Source organism: Bubalus kerabau, chromosome 15, assembly GCF_029407905.1.
Source record: "Bubalus kerabau isolate K-KA32 ecotype Philippines breed swamp buffalo chromosome 15, PCC_UOA_SB_1v2, whole genome shotgun sequence".
NCBI classification, from domain to species: domain Eukaryota; kingdom Metazoa; phylum Chordata; class Mammalia; order Artiodactyla; family Bovidae; genus Bubalus; species Bubalus kerabau.
This window is the reverse complement of record NC_073638.1, coordinates 34,613,615-34,633,242: the sequence shown is the minus strand read 5'-3', so window position 1 is coordinate 34,633,242 and position 19,628 is coordinate 34,613,615. Positions and strand designations below refer to the sequence as shown.

Genomic DNA, 19,628 nt, shown 5'->3' with positions numbered 1-19,628 from the left:
GGTTGGATGGCATCACTGACACAATGGACATGGGTTTGGGTGGATTCCAGGAGTTGGTGATGGACAGGGAGGCCTGGCATGCTATGGTTCATGGGGTTGCAGTCAGACATGAGTGAGTGACTGAACTGAACTGAACATAGGTATACTGAAATATTATGTAGTGGTAATAACGAACTAGAAAGGCTTTTTAAAAATTAATTAATTTAATTTGGCTGTTTTGCATCTTCATTGTGGTGCACAAACTCTCTAGTTGTGGCACATGGGCTCAGCAGTTGTGGCACAATGGCTTAGCTGCCCCATATCCTGTGGGATCTTAGTTCCCTGACCAGGGATTGTGCCCACGTCTCCTGCATTGCAAGGCAAATTCTTAACCACTGGACCACCAGGGAAGTCCCTAGAAAGGCTTTTATACTGATATGAAAAGATCTCCCAGATCAATTACTGAAAGAAAAAATCAGACACTAAAAAGCATGTAAAGTATACTACAGTTTATGTAAAAGAGAAGATAAAAATAAATCTTAGCGTTCACTTATGTATGCAAAAAAGCAACTAGAAGGCTATGAAGAAACTAATAATAGCATTAGTTGCACATGTAGTAGAAGGGTTTTGGGGCACTGGATAGATGGGAGATAAAGCAGGAGGGAAGGTTTTCATTTTAAATCTTTCTGTGCTTTTTAAGTTTTAAATAATGTACATGTATTAATTATTCACAAATTAAATAAGTAAAAGAAATTTTAAAGAGAAGGGACACCAGAAGAAGAATCTTAAAAGGGATGGGACTCTCAGAAGGGAAAGAGGGAAGTGTGATAACAACACAATGTCATCAATGTCACAATTTTACCTACTTATTATGCAGAGAACTGCTTAATCTGAGCCAGACTGCTATAATCTAAATATACAGAACTTGCCAACATGAAGGGGAACCAAGTATTGAAATGAAGAGATGAAATAATCTTATCTGGTGGCCTTAAAAACAGGCTAGACTGTCAGGGTCTGCAAGAAGGCAGCAGCAAGCAGGAGACCACAGACTCTGGAGTTAGAGGCCTGGGTTAAAGACTCAACACACAGATTCCTCCTGACCGGATGACCTGGCGGTGCAAACAGCTCAACCTAAGCTTCAGAGTCTCTCATCTAGAAAGCAGGGTTAACAACCGTGCATCAATTGGGTATGAGGATTAAATGGGACAAAATAAGTAAAGCATTTCCGCTCTGCCCATCCCATTGTGCACAGGACCATACAAGTCTGTCCTTGCCTCAAAGATCTCTACAAGGCCCTGGGGTTTGGAGGTACTGCCTCTCAGATCTACAGCCAGTGTCAAAACAAGTTAGCTCTCTCGATTCAATTCCTATGCGACCCCACTTGACAGGTCTCAGGCCACGCCGGTCAGCTGTTCTGCCACACATATTAGAAAAGCACAAAAGTTCAACAGTTAGAAATAATCAGTGAAAGGAAAATAATAAAAAATAAAAGATCCTTGCACAGATTATAGTTCCAGTTTGGTAAAAGAGCTGCTTTTGCTTGGAGGAGGAGGCATTATACTTTGCTGCCAAATATCTAACACTTTAACAATGCCTGTCTGGCATGCGTGAGTGCTCCAGGAAAGGGCCCCCAATAAAATCCCTTCTAAGGGCCTGCATGGAGTGGGAGAGAGGAAATGCAGTCAGCTCTTTTTTCTCTGCAGGAAGGGGAGGCTGAACAACCGCACATCAGGAGAAAAGGCAAACAAATTGCCCATTCAAGCCAAAATAAGCTGCTCCCAAGGGGAAGGGAAACAGCTGGAGCCAATTCAGCCAGACACAGAGGTGAGGGCCCCAAAGACAGAGCTGGGCCTGGGACACCTGCCCTGGCAGCCAGGGATCTTCTGAGCAAGTGGCAGCCACACGCCCTCATCTCACTCCTGCTGACCTCACCTATGCCCAAGAAGGGGAGCTGGCCAGCTTCGTCAGAATGTGGAGGGGAATCCTGGGTGAAAAGGAAGGAAGGAAGCAAGCAAGCAAGCAGCTGAACTCGTCAACCTGCCGAGTTCACCTGCTGAGCACCTATGCTGTGACAGGCACTGGGCAGGTGCCTGACACACCTGTGCCATTTGGAAAAATAACTTTTAGAGTTGGGTATTGTGATGCTGGTTTTACAGATGAGGAATCAGGCTTAGTGGGGAACGATTGTACAAGGCACACAGCTAGAGAGGGGCCAGGCCGGCCACGGCCAGTGGCTTCTGCTTTTCCTTCCTGTCACTGAGTTTGTCTATGCTCAGCTCCAGAGGCTCTTCCTTTGTCTAATACAGGAGCCTGCCCTGCCTCACCATCCTCTCTAGCCATGGGGGCAACCTTATGGCAAACACAGCCCAGGTCAAGAGAAACTTCATTGGACAACTAAGGAAAGAACCAAACCAAATTGCAAAAGAAGGAGGAACAAAGAAACCCAGAAGCAAATGAAGTAGCAAAGTCGAATCATTGATGCTTTGACTTTATGGGCTTCCCCAGTGGCTCAGATGGTAAAGAATCTGCCTGAAATGCAGGAGACTCCAGTTTGATTCCTGGGTCAGGAAGATCCCCTGGAGAAGGGAATGGCTTCCCATTCCAGTGTTCTTGACTAGAGAATTCCATGGACAGAGGAGCCTGACAGGCTACAGTTCCGTAGGGTCGCAAAGAGTCGATCATGACTAAGCAACGAACACTTTCACTTTAAGAAGCTAACGTGGCTGCTGTGGGGCTTCTCTAGGGCTGGAACACGCAGGGCCCAGTCCCTGTCTGGGACGGTGAACAGCAAAACCCTGACACGGAGCAAAGCTGGGCTGGCACTCTTTCCAGGGCTGTTGGGGTTTTGAGATCCCCAGATCAGTGTACCCAGGCTGCAGCTTACAAATCCATTCTGCCGCTCTGCTGAGATCCTTGACCCTGACACGCTAGGTGAGGGAGACACTTCTCTCTCCACTTTCTGGAATTCCTACCATGAGCTTCAGTCTTCTTACAGTCATCTTAATATTACTTCCTTAAATTATATTCTCAACATATAATAAAAGCAACACCAACACCAGCTAACATTCACTGAGCCTTTATTTCTGTCAGGCACTGTCAGCCCTTTATACAACAACACTATGAGGCCAATAATATGGTCTTCCAGGTGAGGCAGTCAAGACACAGAGAGCGTCCTGAGGAAACCAGAATTGAAAAAGACACACATGTGCCCCAGTGTTCACTGCAGCACTGTTTACAATAGCCAGGACATGGAAGCCACCTAGGTGTCTGCTGCTGCTGCTGCTAAGTCGCTTCAGTCGTGTCCGACTCTGTGCGACCCCATAGACAGCAGCCCATCCGGCAGATAAACGGATAAGGAAGCTGTGGTACATATACACAATGGACTATTACTCAGCTATAAAATGAATGCATTTGAGTCAGTTCTAAAAATGTGGGTGAACGTAGAGCCTACTACACAGCGTGAAGTAAGTCAGAAAGAAGTAGATAAATACCATATATTAACACACATATATGGGATCTAGAAAGATGGCACCAACAATCCTACGTGCAGGACAGCAAAGGAGACAAAGACATAAAGAACAGATTTTTAGACTCAGAGGGAGAAGGGGAGGGTGGGATGGTTTGAGAGAATAGCATTGAAACATACACATTATAATATGTACAAGAGACAACCAGGACGAGTTTGACATATGACACAGGGCGCCCAAAGTCAGTGCACTGTGACAACCTGGAGGGATGGGGACGGGAGGCAGGTGGGAGGGGCGTCCAGGCTGGAGGGGATACACCGTACCTGTGGCCGATTCACAACGATGTATGGCAAAAACTAGCACAATATTGTGAAGTAATTATCTTTCAATTAAAATAATTTTTTTTTAAAGACACAGAGAGGCTAAGTCATTCATATGCAAGGCTACATGGCTCAGAAGCAGAGGAGCCAGGATTTGCATCTGGGAGATAGGACCCCAGCGTCTGTGCTCTTAGTCACTCCCCACCCTCCTTGGCCCTGAGGAGGTGAGTGAGTCAAAGAAGCATTCGTGGAAAAGTCAGGCACAGAGTGCTGTCATCTACTGCTACTTATCCCTGAGCACCTTCTTTCACCTCTGAGTCTCAGTTTTCTTCTCGATGAAGTGGGTACAACAAATAGGCTTTGTGGAGTCCTGTGCATTTTAAGACAGAGAAGGCAATGGCACCCCACTCCAGTACTCTTGCCTGGAAAATCCCATGGACGGAGAGGCGTGGTAGGCTGCAGTCCATGGGGTCGCTACAAGTAGGACATGACTGAGCGACTTCACTCTCACTTTTCATTTTGGAGAAGGAAATGGCAACCCACTCCAGTGTTCTTGCCTGGAGAATCCCAGGGACAGAGGAGCCTGGTGGGCTGCCGTCTATAGGGTTGCACAGAGTCGGACACCACTGAAGCGACTTAGCAGCAGCAGCAGCAGCAGAGCCTGAGTTACATTGTTTCAATCATCTCACTTTCCCCTCCCTTCCAGTTTGATGTGTTTCTTCTCCCCTGGAGCAAAGTGTGGCTTCTCTACATTCTGCTCCAGTCTATTCGGGCACTGTTTTGTGCCCATCACGTGTGTGACCCCGCACCAGTCATGGAGGGGCTGGATCTCAGGGGTGAGACTGAAGGCAGGGAAGTCCACTTGAAGGCAGCAGGGGCAGGAGGGTGGAGCGGGGAGCCAGCCGTGAGAGCCAGACATCCAGCTGGTAGGAACTCTGCTCCTCCAGCTTGCCTCCCTCTTGCTGACCTCCTGCCAGGGCTCACAGGAGGCTTCTTGTAGCTTCCTGCTGCACAGCTTGCATCCTGCCGGGCACCCACTGAAGGCACCATGCCCCCAGGGGTGCTCAGCCTCTGATCCCAGCTCACACACAGGCAGGTATACGTGTCCAGTGTCCTGGGACTGGGCCCACCTTTCCTGACTCTGGAACCATTCATTCAGCAGACTGAGCCAAGCCCCAGGCTTTGGGAACAAAATGGAAAATAAGAGGTTTGCCCTCAAGGAGTTCACCAGTATGCCATGCCCTGCTCTCCCACTGGCTCTGCTGTTTTCCTCACTTGGGTAGGAACGCTGGACACACCTTTCCAGAATGTCATCATTTCTCTCTCCCAACCAAGAATTACTTCACTAGAACAGTTACACTAACAAGTGACTTTCCCCTCTTCCTACCCTGACCAAGAGAACTGAAAAAGAAATGGAATAGTTACTTTATTTCTTACACATCTCCTGTATACTACCAGGTACTTCAGATATATTATCTTCTCTAATCCTCACAACAACAATCCTGCCAGGTGGAATTATCCCCATTACACAGATGAGGAAAAAAATGGAAGCTCACACAGAGATGGAGCCAGTTTAAACCAAGGCTGTCTGCCTGCAGAGTCTGTGCTCTGTCTACAGCCCTAGGCTGCCTGTCGGCTCTGCCTGCCACCCTGCTGACTCTGCTCCCCCACTCTCCCCGCCCCCACCCCCCCCCTCCCGCCGTCAGCTGTATTTTGTTCTTTCTCGTATTTAGATTCCCTGCAATCTTATTGTTTGTGCTGGTCCCAGAAGAAGCCAACCTCTCTTCCAGTCCAGTGACAGCAGCAATAGCAACATCCTAGGCACTGCCTCTGATTTTTTGATTAGCTTGTCTTAATTACACCCAGGCTGGAGCAATTCCAGTATAAAGTATCTGGTGTTGCAAAGCACACAGGTTTGCTGTTACATTTTCTCACTCCCTCTCTGACTCCAGCCCCTTTCCTCCCCCCAACCCCTCTGCTGGCTGGCAGCCTGCCTCCTCTGCTGTCCTTGGTTCTGCCTTCTTGCACATCACATTCGGGCCTGCAAAGCAGTGCTTCAAACTGCCACCCCAGGCAGCTGAGCCAGCCAGTCTAGCTTAATCCAGAAAACAGTGCTTGAGTTTCTGCTGAGTGCCAGGCACTGCTCTGGGTGCTGCAAATAACCAGGAAACAAAAGGAAAAGGCAGGGGCCTTGCCCTTCAGAAGCTGAGATTCAGAGGCTGGGAGAGGGATGTTCACAGAACAGACATCACCTACTCAAAGCAGACAGCAACGGGGGTGTAATAGAGCCCTAAGATATTGGGCTGTGATGACCTAAAAGGGTGAGATGGAGGGGGTGGGAGGGAGGCTCAAGAGAGAAGGGATATATATAAATTTATAGCCGATTGATACCGCTGTATAGCAGAAACTAACAGCACTGTAAAGTAATTATACTCCAATTAAAAAATACCCTTAAAAATAAAATACTGGGGCTGGAGGGAACTTGGTTTTCTGTTTTAACTGCTCCATTTCACAGATGGGGGACCTAAAGATGGGGGCAATTATTTGATCTAACGATATTAGAAAATATCAACTAACACTTCTAAAACCCCTACTAGGAGCTAAGTGCTCTTCTAAGTGCTAATACACATATCAACTCCTTTAACCCTCACAACAGCCCCAACAACCCCAAGATACCATTGCCCTTCTCATTTTAAAAATGAGAAAGATGAGGCATGGAGAGCTAAGCACTGTGTCTGGGGTCACACAGCGAATAAGTAGAAGCCTGCATTGAACTCAGATAGCCAGACTCTACACTGTCTCTTTAACCTACTGACTGAGTCTACCTGAGGAAGTATCGAGAAAGCTTTTTGAAGGAATTACTCACAGGCCTGATTATAAAAACCAGTGAACCTTGGTTATAAACAGCCAATAAGAAGAAACATCAATTAATCACAGGCTTGGGAGTTCCTGAGTGCCATGAAACACAAGGCAGGAAAGCAGAGGGCCAAGCCACCACTCCCCAACCCCATCCCGTCTCCAAAGAAAGAGCCAAGCAAGAATTCGGCGCAAAGGACTGACTCAAGAGCCAGGAGCAGCCCAATCCTCTTCCCCTCTAATGTTCAGCTCTCTGTACATGATGCCCTCAACCTGTAAGATCTTTAATTCTCCCCAAAATGCCTCTTCCTGAAGCAGGGAGGCTAGCTCAGGTACCTTTTTAGATGCTCAATAATATGAATAGAAATTTTAGAAGAAGGGCCTCTAGCAAAGCCTTGGTCAACTAAATACTTCCATTTCCCAGAATCTCCCCCAACATACACACACACGCACGTTGGCCTTTGCTTAATCAGGAGTCCTCCAGTTCTGCCCATGAGTTTCAGAATAAACGCAGTTATCAGGACACAAATTACTTACCAATCACCGCCAGATTATGCTCTGAGCCACAAGAGATCTGTAAAAAGAAATAAAATAAGTTATATTATAGATATAAATAGAAAACTTATTTAAGCCATTATATTTTATGATCAGAGTTATTTTTAAGGATATTAACATCCAGTTTTGGAGCAATTTTAGGAAGTAGAAAGGGGCACAATGAACAAAAGACTATAATTACAATACACTCACAACTCCATAAAAAGTGAAAAAATAAAAAAATATTGAATGGAAATATACCACAATGTTAATGTATTTGCTTGTAGGCAGAGACCATAAGTGATTTTTTTTTAAATCCTTTATTCTTTATACTTTTTTGTATTTTTCAACTTTCTATAATGAGCATGTGTTACTGTAAAAAAAAAATGAAAATATAAGGCAATACAAATGACAGTTTTGGAAAATTGAGCTGAAAAGTCCATCACTCTGAAATGATAAAATGAGCAAAGAACTCAGTGGAAACAGACTTGCCCAAGGGAAAACGCTTGACTTCTGCCCATCTGCTCACTCTCCCTTCTACCTTCCAGCCACACAAACCACCTGCAGTTCTCTGAACACATGTCCTCTCACACCTCCGGGCCTTTACACATGCTGCTCCTCTGCTCTGCATGGCCTCCCCTGAACTGCCTACCTCCAAAAATTCTTTTCATCCTTTAAAATTTCAAAGCATCCAAACACTCCCTTGCTACTGCTTCTAGCTGATGGAAGCACTCCTTCCATTAGGCAATTTATATGTATCCCCACTGCAGCAATCATCTTGTCGTCTTTTACACTTTTCCCACTTCCTCACTAGACTGTGTGTGTCTTGAAGACAGCGCTATGTCTCATTCCCCTCTGCACTACTACACAGATGGACTGTACAAGGTCTGGGGCTCAGAGAAAATGAATGAATGAACAAAGTACGTAAAGAACAAACACCTAAGAGACAATCATTCGGGATTCTGAATCCAGTGCTGCACCCAGTGAGAGCTATTTCTTACCTCTCAGTCTCCACATGTCCCAAATGCTACCAGAAGGAAGTGACTGGGAAAATAAGAGCATAAATTGCCCCCCAGGTACTAATTAAAAGGAACTCTAAGCTCTGGAGAAGATCCTGTGACATTTACTGTGATCTTACTTTAGCTCCTGGCAAGAAAAAGGGCTTCAGGTACTTATGGAATGTCAACTGGAAGAGCCCTGGAGATCACCTAGTCTGATCTTTCACACAATGTGGAGAAAACGGGCTTAGGAAGAGGAAATATAACTTGCATCAGGTGCCAGTGGAAGTGTGTGTGTGTGTAAATTAAGACTAGAGCCTCTCTGATTCCCTCATTCTCACACTGTCCTGGTGCTGTAACTTCTTACTCTTTCCCAGTGAAAAACCACTTGGCAGTGATATTCAAGGGTAACCAGCACAGGCCCCTGACAGTCAAGGTAGCAGGCTCAAAAGACATTTGAGCACGGCAGGCCTGGTGGCTCAGCTGGTAAAGAATCTGCCTGCAATTCAGGAAACCTCGGTTCGATGCCTGGCTTGGGAAGATCACCTGAAGAAGGGAAAGGCTCCCCCACTCCAGTATTCTAGCCTGGAGAAGTCCATGGACCAAGACCATGGAGTTGCAAAGAGTTGGTCATGACTGAGCGACTTTCACTTCACTTCCAGTGAGAAAGAGCAGCCAGGCTTCTCAGACTTTTTCCTTTGTAAAACCTATGGGTCCAGGATCTTAGTTTCCTCAGAGGGCTACCCATGTTTAGGTGGATTCCCTGACATTGTCTGGCAAAGAAGTACATGGATATTAAATATTTCCAGGGTGACTAGTCTCTGAGCTCCTGTGAGGCAGGCTCTGTCTCTGATTTATCTGAGGGGTCCCCCTAGGCCTCACCCAGGCCATACACACAGCACAAGTTCATCATATGCTTCCTGGTTATACTGAGGCTGGTTCCCTTGGTTTTGTCATAGGAAGCTACTTAGATGGAAGAATTAGAAACAAACTTAGATGTCTAACAATAGGAGAATTCTATGTAAGTTACAGTAGAGCCATCTGATGACTTGGAAATTATTATGCAGCCTTGGAAAATGATGCTTACCATAAAGGAAAATACGTGTGATATCCTATGAACTGAAAAAACTACATTAAAATTATATATGTAATATGATCTCAACTCTATAATAAAACATGAATAAAAGACTGGAAGAAGTTATTCCAAAAATTTAATAGTGATAGCCTCTGGGTTAAAGATAAGGGTAAGGATAAGGTAAGGGTAAAGATAAGAATAAGGGTAAGGGGGTCATTATGAATATGAGTATCACTATGCCAAAGCCTTTGACTGTGTGGATCACAATAAACTGTGGAAAATTCTGAAAGAGATGGGAATACCAGACCACCTGACCTTCTTGAGAAATCTGTATGCAGCTCAGGAAGCAACAGTTAGAACTGGACATGGAACAACAGACTGGTTCCAAATAGGAAAAGGAGTACGTCAAGGCAGTATATTGTCACCCTGCTTATTTAACTTCTATGCAGAGTACATCATGAGAAACACTGGGCTGGATGAAGCCACAAGCTGGAATCAAGATTGCCGGGAGAAGTATCAATAACCTCAGATATGCAGATGACACCACCCTTATGGCAGAAAGTGAAGAGAAACTCAAAAGCCTCTTGATGAAAGTGAAAGAGGAGAATGAAAAAGTTGGCTTAAAGCTCAACATTCAGAAAACTAAGATCATGGAATCCAGTCCCATCACTTCATGGGAAATAGTTGGGGAAACAGCAGAAACAGTGGCTGACTTTATTTGCGGGGGGGGGGGGGCTCCAAAATCACTGCAGATGGTGACTGAAGCCATGAAATTAAAAGATGCTTGACCCTTGGAAGGAAAGCTATGACCAACCTAGATAGCATATTAAAAAGCAGAGACATTACTTTTCCAACAAAGGTCCATCTAGTCAAGGCTATGGTTTTTCCCGTGGTCATGTATGGATGTGAGAGTTGGACTATAAAGAAAGCTGAGCACTGAGGAACTGATGCTTTTGAAGTATGGTGTTGGAGAAGACTCTTGAGAGTCCCTTGGACTGCAAAGAGATCCAACCAGTCCATCCTAAAGGAGATCAGTCCTGAGTGTTCATTGGAAGGACTGATGTTGAAGCTGAAACTCCAGTACTTTGGCCACCTGATGCAAAGAGCTGACTTACTTGAAAAGACCCTGATGCTGGGAAAGATTGAAGGTGGGAGAAGGGGACGACAGAGGATGAGATGGTTGGATGGCATCACCAACTCAATGGACATGAGTTTGGGTAAACTCCGGGAGTTGGTGATGGACAGGGAGGCCTGGCATGCTGCGGTCCATGGGGTCACAGAGAGTCGGACACAACTGAGCGGCTGAACTGAACTGATGAGTATAGTTTTCCCTTTGCCTTTTTCTATGTTCTTTAAATTTTATACACAATTTTAATAATCAGAAAAATTATCTAGTACAAATAAGGAAAATAAATATAATGCAGTTCCCACCACAGAGGAGTAAAAAAAAAATTTTAAAAAGGCTCTTGGCTATAAAATAAATATGCTATAAAATCTGACATGTTCTGAAGTAGTAGGGATAAAAAATTTGAAGGAAATAATTAACTAAATTATAAAGGTAGTTGTATCATGGTGGTAAGATTATAAGATTTTTTTTCCTTCTAATTCTCTATTTTTCAAACATTCTTTAAATGTTCAAAATTAAAGCCACCATATACTGAGGACTCATATGTGCCAGGTATCATGCCAAGACACTTTATAAACACTATCTCACCTTACTCATAACAGTAATCTTTTGGTAGGTTTGACTTTGCTCATTTCAGAGAGAAGAGAACTGAGGTTCATATATATTCATAACTTCCTAGCTTGCTAAGTGGCAGCCATAGAACTCAAAGCCAGGTTTGTCTATCTCCAGAGCTCCTGTTCTATACTGCCAGGTTACACTACCTTTATTTTTTTTTTTAATGAAGTTATTTCATTTTATAAATGCAGGCAGAAAGGGCCTGCCTCTGACTGCCGGGGCTCACCCTGCGGCTGCGGGAGCAGACCTGACCAGCCTTGAAGACCAGGGGCTTCCAGAAACAAGTCACTGACAAACGCCAGCATCAGGCAGCAGATGCTGCTGTGAATTAATGAGCGAGACAGTGATGAATGGATTTTGTCAAGGCAATGTAGTGCTTGAAGCTCAAAGTTCCCTGCTGTTTCTTGCTGTCTGTGCATTGGCACAGAGGTCAGGAGACTGAACACCACAGGCCACAAAATCCCAGTGCTACACTTCTTCAACAAGATTGTGTCAATGACCATTTGCTTCACATTGCCTCTGTCAGCATCTACCCACTGCCCAGCTTTCTAGAAGACTCTGTTAACAATGGCAGTATGCCCAGGAGAAAGACAGTCGGGGTCAGAACCAGGTGAATGCTAAGTCCTCCGCTTTCTGGCTCTCAGACCTTCGGCAAGGTATTTAGCCCCTGGAACCTCAGCATTCTCAGGAGTACAGGGTAGAAAAGAGTATCTTCCCATCTGCCTGACAGAATTGCTAGAGGACAAATGACACAGTCCATCCCCCAACAGCCATGAGTCTCATCTTCCTTACATATAACACTGAACATGTCATGCCCCTATAGAAAACCCTCCACAGGATTTCAGCATTGGAAGGGCGAAGGCTAAAGCACATGGTATGGCTTACAAGGTCCTCACAAGTAGGCCCCTGTTTACCTCTCTGACCTCCCTTTTCCCTCTTGCTACTCATGAACTCTCAACCCCAAGTAACATATTCCTTTTCCCATTCACACTAGCTATATTTTCTGTAAGAATATCACATGATTTCAGACTTTAACACATGCTATTCTCCTTGACTCAACTTCCCTTTCTCCTACTCTCCATCTAGCAAAATCCTTTATGATTGTTTACATTGTGCCTGTATGCTCAGTCCTGTCCAACTCTTTGCAACCCCATGGACTGTAGTCCGCCAGGCTCCTTTGTCCATGGGATTGCCCAGACAAGAATACTGGAGTGGGTTGCCATTTCCTTCTCCAAGGGATCTTCCCAATCCAGGGATTGAACCTGTGTCTCTTACGTCTTCTGCATTGGCAGGCGGGTTCCTTATTAGTGCCACGTTACCTCCTGGTAAAGCCTTCTCTGACTTCTTAAAGTAGAGCCAACTGCTCCACCCTGGCTACTCCCACAGCACCATGCACCATGGCCCTTACCACATGATGTTTACTTTTGAACTGCGCATACGTTAAGTACCTCTGTCTCTCACAGATCCAGCAGGGTGCCTACCCAGTAATGCGTCTGCCACATAGCCCAAGCTAAAGGCATGAAGGGGCCCAGACAAAGATAATGGACCCAGAGATGTGAGATGATCCCAAAACAGTGTGAGTAGTGGTGTGGAGATGCCAGTCCAAATGCAGAAAGGCACTGCGATGCACCATGAAGGCACGAAGGGAAAGGTATTAGTAGACAGGAGAGATGGGGAGGGTGTCAAGAGCACAGGACTGTTCCAGGGTGGGTTTCAGCTTGCTGGTTGGGGCCTTCAGGATCCAGGGGGCACACCCCCTCAACAGTGAGGAGTGGGGGACAGAGGAGTTTATGGAAAGTTGTCCTGTCACTTGGTCCAAACACTAGAGGGATCTGCTCTGCTCAGGCAACTCAGTCTGAGGAGGCAGAGCTGCAGAAAAAAACTTCCAAAGCCTCAACTGCCACGGGGACAAGATCTCCTAGGATCCCTCCTGCGGAGCTGGACTCCATCAGTTCTCATGAAGGAGGCCACAACTCCCCCTGGGCAGGATCCCACTAAATACAGTTGGACAGGGATGACCTGGGGCAAGAACTGACTGGTAGTGGACATCCACTACCAGTAGCTGCTGAAACATTAATGGGCTAAGTAAAGGAATAACTAAAAGCATAAATAAAAATGAGATGACTGTGAAAATATTGTCCAGATGTTGAATATGAGTGCTTTAGTTTCCACCATCACACTTGTACCATTTCTATAAACTGCTGACTGGCAGTTTATTGAGTGCTAATGGCCAAGAACCTGGCTAACTGCTTTGCCTATATTATTTCATTTAAACTGAAACCAAATCTAAATTTTTTTTGTTACAACCACTTTACAAATGAGACAATTGGGGTTCAGAGAGGTGAGGTAACTGATCAGAGTCTTACAGCTGGTAGAGGTGCCGGATTCTGTGCTCATATTTCCTTCAACCTTTCTGTCCTGTTAACTGTCCAAACCCTTCCCGGTGCCACATAGCATGTTCTCACATCTGGCAACCCTGTGTCAATTATCAAGGGATCTTATGCTGGGAGAGCCCCAGATTTACAAGGCTCAAGCATCTGCCTGTGGTTACGAGTGTCTACCTCTGGTAGATCTAGATTTACCTCGATCAAGGGCTGTTCCAGGGCTTTTTCTCAGGTGACACGGCTGTAAAATGGCAACAGAGATTTGTGGAAGCTATCACCTCGCGGGGAAGGCCACCAGGTTGTCCCACTCCGCACACTTTGATCAGGGAAATCAGAGTAGGGCGGGGTGCGACCAGGACGCAGGGAAAGAATCACTGAGATTCCAATGAGGGAAACCAGGCAGAGGCCAGACCAACCCTGAGGCTGGTCCCCGTCACCATCCAGGGGCCATCCTCAGCGCGGGGACCTCCCAACGGCGAGGTGGCAGCTCAGGGACCACCCTGGTGCGCAGCAGCGTTACGGGCCTACTGATTGGTTCTGCCTCACGCCAATGGGCCTGGGCGCCGGCCGATGCCATGGCAACAAGGCACACGTGTGGACGCACGTGACGGCGGGCGGGCGGGGCGTCCACTCCGTAGGGTACTCTGCGGAAGGAGAGCTTCGGCGGTACAGCCCCGGCTCCCACCCTCACCGCACGTCCTTGGCCAGCGCCGCCCGGTCCTGAGAAAGAACAGCCTGGCATGCAGCTCCAGAACGGCAGCCTCGCCCCGGCTGGGATTAACGGGTTAACAGGGAAGGGAATGGGCGCCTCAGCGCAGCCTTTGCTAAATTCTGCCCTAACCCAGCTGCCACCTGCATAGAACTCAAGGGAGACAAACCAGAATTTCCAAACCTGTTAGAAAAGCAGGCTGGGAGGCTGGGCATGTTTTACAGCAAACTGCAGTCCTGTCAGTCAAAGGCGTTTTACCAGTAGGCTCAGAAAAAGCTTCAAAGGAGGTCCTTGGTGACAGCAGAGCGGCGCGGTTGCTTGTTTCTGGAAGCACCTACTCTTACAAAGACACCTCTGACTCCCTTTGTGGGGGCGTCAACTTTTGACTGAAGCCTAGATGTCAAAGGAGACCAAAAAAAATGAGACCTCTGGGCCCAGAGGTTTCAGCTTGTCGTCCACCTCAAAATCCAGGGAAGGAAGAATGCATTCACCCTGCAAAGCCTATTTTTCTTTCTTTTGTTTTTTAAATAGATTTACTTTTTTTTTTTTTTCTTTTGAACTTTTTGTTTTGTATCAGGATACAGCCGACCAACAATGTTGTGATAGTTTCAGGTGAACAGCTGAGGGACTCAGCCGTACATATATATGTACCCATTCTGTCTCCTTTTGCACAATCTATGGAGAAGGAAATGGCAACCCACTCCAGTGTTCTTGCCTGGAGAATCCCAGGGATGGGGGAGCCTGGTGGGCTGCCGTCTACGGGGTCGCACAGAGTCGGACACGACTGAAGCGACTTAGCAGCAGCATACCTAAGTATAGGCCACCTAATGCAAAGAACTGACTCATTGGACAAGACCCTGGTGCTGGGAAATATTGAAAGCAGGAGGAGAAGGGGACGACAAAGGATGAGATGGTTGGATGGCATCACCGTCTTGATGGACATGAGTTTGAGCAAGCTCTGGGAGTTGGTGATGGACAGGGAAGCCTTGGGTGCTGCAATCCATGGAGTCGCAAAGAGTTGGACACGACTGAAGGACTAAACTGACTGACTGATACCTAAGAAAATGAACCTTAAACTAGGTCCTACTTCATTCTCAAACGGAGAGGTTGCGGTGGGGAGGAAGATAGCTAAAATTTGTTAAGTGCCTGGATGCCAAACGTGTGATATTATGGAATTTCACTTTACTCGCAAAGCTGCATCCTCCCAGCTACTCTTAGAAGTGGGGATCAATCTTCTAACAGGTCGGCAAACACACTCTGAGAAGTTAAATAAGTCACACTGGGCTATTTACCAGGTGAGCCTTGATCCAAAGCCTGTGAGCTTTACCCGCTACACATCCTGCCCCTCTTCTGGTACCAGACTGCCCCAGGCATTAAGGCTCAAACTCTCAAGTGACTAACAGCTCTCTGGCTCCTTTATCTCTCTCCTACTGTGTCTCAAGAGCCTGTTAATTCTGCCTTCTCCATGTCTTGATTTTTTTAGCTGCTACCATCTTAGTTCAGTCCTTTCCACTCCAACTTGGAAGCTTTTGAGAGCTGCCTCTCAAGCTTTCTTCTTGCCATCCTGTCATGATCTGGTTTAAAAAGAAATTTTTTAAGTTGTCATGGTCTCAAAGTCTCGAACTTCCTATCACACTCGATCTCTCACTCCTTCCCTACATAAACCCACTAACCCAGCAACACAAGTCTCTTCTCTGTGCCTGGAAAATCTCTGTGTTTTCCCTCTTTTGCACCATATTTGCACCATTCTCCCTTCTCCATACCATTCTGAACCTACCAACTTTACAAGGCCCAGTTCAAAACTCACTGCCTGGAGGAAGTCTCCCAGATCATCTCAGCCCTTAAAAGATCTGTCTTCTCTCAAATCCTACCACTTGCCTTGGCTAAAGTTGGCTTTTGTCAAACCTCCTTTCTACTGTTAGTAATTTGGGTGTGGGGGTAGGGCATATCTCCCCAGGCAGTGTAGGGTAGTGGAAAGAGCTTGGAACCAGAAGATCTGGATTTTGAGTCCTTGCCCTGCCACCTCCTTGTCATAGGACCTTGGGCAAATCTCTTCACCTCTCTGGATTTCAGTTCCCTCAACTTTAGGATGGGATGGTAACAAGTGAATCTCATACATCCTAAAACCCTTTCACACCCCATCCCAACTTCTACAGAATAGAATTCATTTTGAGTTTGACCCTGTTCTGCAGACATCTCTCCAAAATATATAAAATATATAATTTGGAGAACATATAAAAGGAAACTATAAGTACTCAGAACTGGCATATGTTCACTATGAACAGTTCATTTCCTTTTTTCAACAATTACTTACTGCCAGATAAGGAGAGGACTTGAGAAATGTCTAGTTAATTAGAATATAATATACACGATTAAACTAGCCAGCCAGCCACTCAGAATGATTGCTTTTCCCATAGTGCACTCAAAGAAAATTCCTTTCTCTTAAGTTGCTATGTTGATACTATGTGCACTCGTGGCATAATTGGTGTGAATGGGCTATCGATGGATACCTGCACAAAGAAGGTTAATGCATAGATTGGCCACAGTCTGTCAAGCGGCTTAATGTGAAAATTCTGCCTGAAAAATGTACGGTATAAGTCGTCTTGTTGGTAGCTGGCACGGTAGCTGGAAAAAATAGATACAAGAAAGGTTAATATAAAGAGGAGCTACAGTCAGAAGAGTTGGAAGCAACAGGAGCAAACTAAAGAAGAGTAGCTAAGTCACTGGAATGTGAGATTTCTAGAGCCTACTGCTGACAGTACTAGAAAGTCTAGATTTTTCAGCTACCTTGTGTTTTAAGTGACTTTCCAGTTGTTCTTTTATAAGGCATTTGCTTCACCTGTTTCCAGTACTTATGCCCATCCTAAAGTAACCTGAGAGTATCTCTGATCCTTAAAGACTACAAGTGCCAAATACAACAATGCATCTGAATTTCAGTAAAGGCAACACTAGGAAGTTACTTGGGCCCATGAAAACAGGATACAACCACGTGAGCTGAGCAGCTAACCTCAGAGACAGGTAATGAACAGATTTAGGCCAGCATGCTTCTCCAAAAAACTGAACCCTTTCCCTAATAGCCAAGACGGGCTGAAATTTATAAAGACTGCCAATACCGAATGCTGATGAGGATGTGGAACAACTGGAAATCTCTTACATGGCTGGCAGGAATATAAACTCAACTGCACTGAAAAATTGGCAGTATCTGCTAAAGGTAAATACACACAGACACACACACTAGGAGACTCAAGTACACAAAATAAATGATTACTTACTTCCATCAGAAGACATGTATAAGAATGTTCACAGCTGCTTTATTCATAATAAATAAAAACATAAAATTACCCAAATATTCATCATCAATAGAATGAATAAATTATAGATAATCAGAATACTTAATAACTTTTGGGGAATAAAAACCCTACTGCTATTCAAAACATGGATAAATCTTCAAGAATAATGGTGAACAAAAGACTCCAGTCACAGAAGAGTAAATATTGTAAGACACTGTCTACATGAAGCTCAAAAACAGGCAAATTTATTTCAAATAAATAATATAATTGTTCTGAAGAGGGGGAAAAGAACCAGTCCTAGTAACTTTTAAGCCCAGTACTTTGACTAAATAAATTGTGTTTAAAAACCAAAAGAACTGTTAAAAATACCCTTATTCTACTTAATGGATTCATTTTGTCCCATAGCAGTATGCATGTATTAGTTCTGAAAGTATTTTGTATATATTTTAGGACTGTGCAGATGAAATATATGAATGTTCTTGGGAGCTAGAGTGTTCACTGTAGATAAAGAAAACACAACTATGTAATGAGAGAGGGCCAAGAGGAACTCTGTGGATATAAGGTTAGAATTAGACATATCAGTATGAACTCACAGTTTTCTATTTGTACACACACAGAGGTTGAGTTAAACCAATATGAAATTGTCTAGAAGCAATGACACCCCAGCAGCAATGAGGTCACTTGGTGTACCGATTTTAGTTTTTTAATACTGTTTAAGAACAATCAGAGCTTCCTGAAGGAATGGCTGATTCCAGGGTTGAGACTGGGAAAGAACAGTTTGAGCCTGGAACATCTATTTGTGCCAAGAAGAAAGGAAGTGATCAAAGAATGACAGGGATATGTCAAAAGGATATAGAAGCTTGAAGGATCTCCCACTGGCTAAGTCAGGGAAAATTAGGGCATCAAAATGAATAATGATAATATATTACAGCTCATTAAATATAAGAAAAAATCCTAAGTATATACTATACTTATGAATAATAAATAAATAAGGGAGCAAGGAAAGCTCTCCCTTATAGTAAAATGTAGAAAATTATAAATGCAAAAGTAATAATTATTTTTTTATCAAGAAAACAATTTTGCAATATAATGGTGAATTCAGGCAAGAAACATTAATAGATGTTAAAACTATTGGGCCAAAGTATGAAGAGGAACAGGATATTTACATAGTCTCACTTCACAGACTCACATAGTATCTCTTCACAGATTACTTCTTAATTACAAAGAAAGGAGAAATGGTAGCTTTATAGTAAAGGAGGCAGACGTCACCTCACCCAGGTGATCTAAGTTAGCATCACTGACAATGGCATAAATCAATATCAGTTGTCTCTTCATGTATTACATTAAAGAAATATCACTTATTTAATATTCCTGCTGAAAGTGCCTAATGAAATCAAATCATGAGGAAAAATCAGATAGAACCAAATTGAGGGTCATTATACAAAACAACTGTCCTGTGCTCTTAAAAAAAAAAAATCAACATCATAAAAGATAAGAAAAGCTATTCCAGATTAAAGCAAGCAAAAAGACATGACAGCTAAATGCAATATACGATCCTGGATTGGATCCTACATCAAAGTGAAAAATTGTCATAAAAGATGTCATTGAGACAACTGGAGAAAGATGAAGATGCTCTGTAGATTAGACAACAGTGTTCTATCAATGTTAAATTTTTAGAAAGAGACACACACATAAATGCACACAAATGTGGTAAAATGTTAAAACATGCTGTGTCTGGGTCAAGGATTTGGAGAGTTCTTTATTCTTGCAATTTTCTATAAATTTGATATTATTTCAAAATAAAAAGTTAAAAATGTAAATAAGCAAAACTAATCTATGGTGGAAGTGTAGAGCAGTGGTAATCTTGGGGTAGGTGTATCTGAGAAAGGTCAAGAGGGATGCTTTGCTAAGGTGCTGAGGTGCCTAATTTGGGTGATTACATAGGTATTTACAAATGTAAAGTTTCATTGAGTTGAACACTTACGATCTGCATATTTTACTGTGTTTAAGTTATACTTCAATCAAAACAAACAAACAAGAAAAAGAGAAAAGTAAAGTAAAAGTAGGCTTCCCAGGTGGCTCGATGGTAATGAATCCACCTGCCAATGCAGGAGACACGGGTTCAATTCCTGGGTTGAGAAGATCCCCTGGAGTAGGAAATGGCAACTCACTCCAATATTCTCGCCTGGGAAATCCCATGGACAGAGGAGCCTGGATGGACTATAGTCCATGGGGTTGCACAGTGTCAGACATGACTGAGCGACTGAGCACACAC

At 44.4% G+C, this 19,628-nt stretch overlaps 1 protein-coding gene across 1 annotated transcript in view; it reads right to left on the bottom strand.

The window, feature by feature from the left end:
• Nucleotides 1–19,628, bottom strand: part of SERGEF (secretion regulating guanine nucleotide exchange factor) — a 246,203-nt gene that overhangs the window by 82,626 nt on the left and 143,949 nt on the right. The window contains exon 10 of the mRNA XM_055548452.1: nucleotides 7,160–7,196. Coding sequence (XP_055404427.1) covers nucleotides 7,160–7,196 — 37 coding nt within the window. The remainder of the gene's footprint in view (nucleotides 1–7,159; nucleotides 7,197–19,628) is intronic.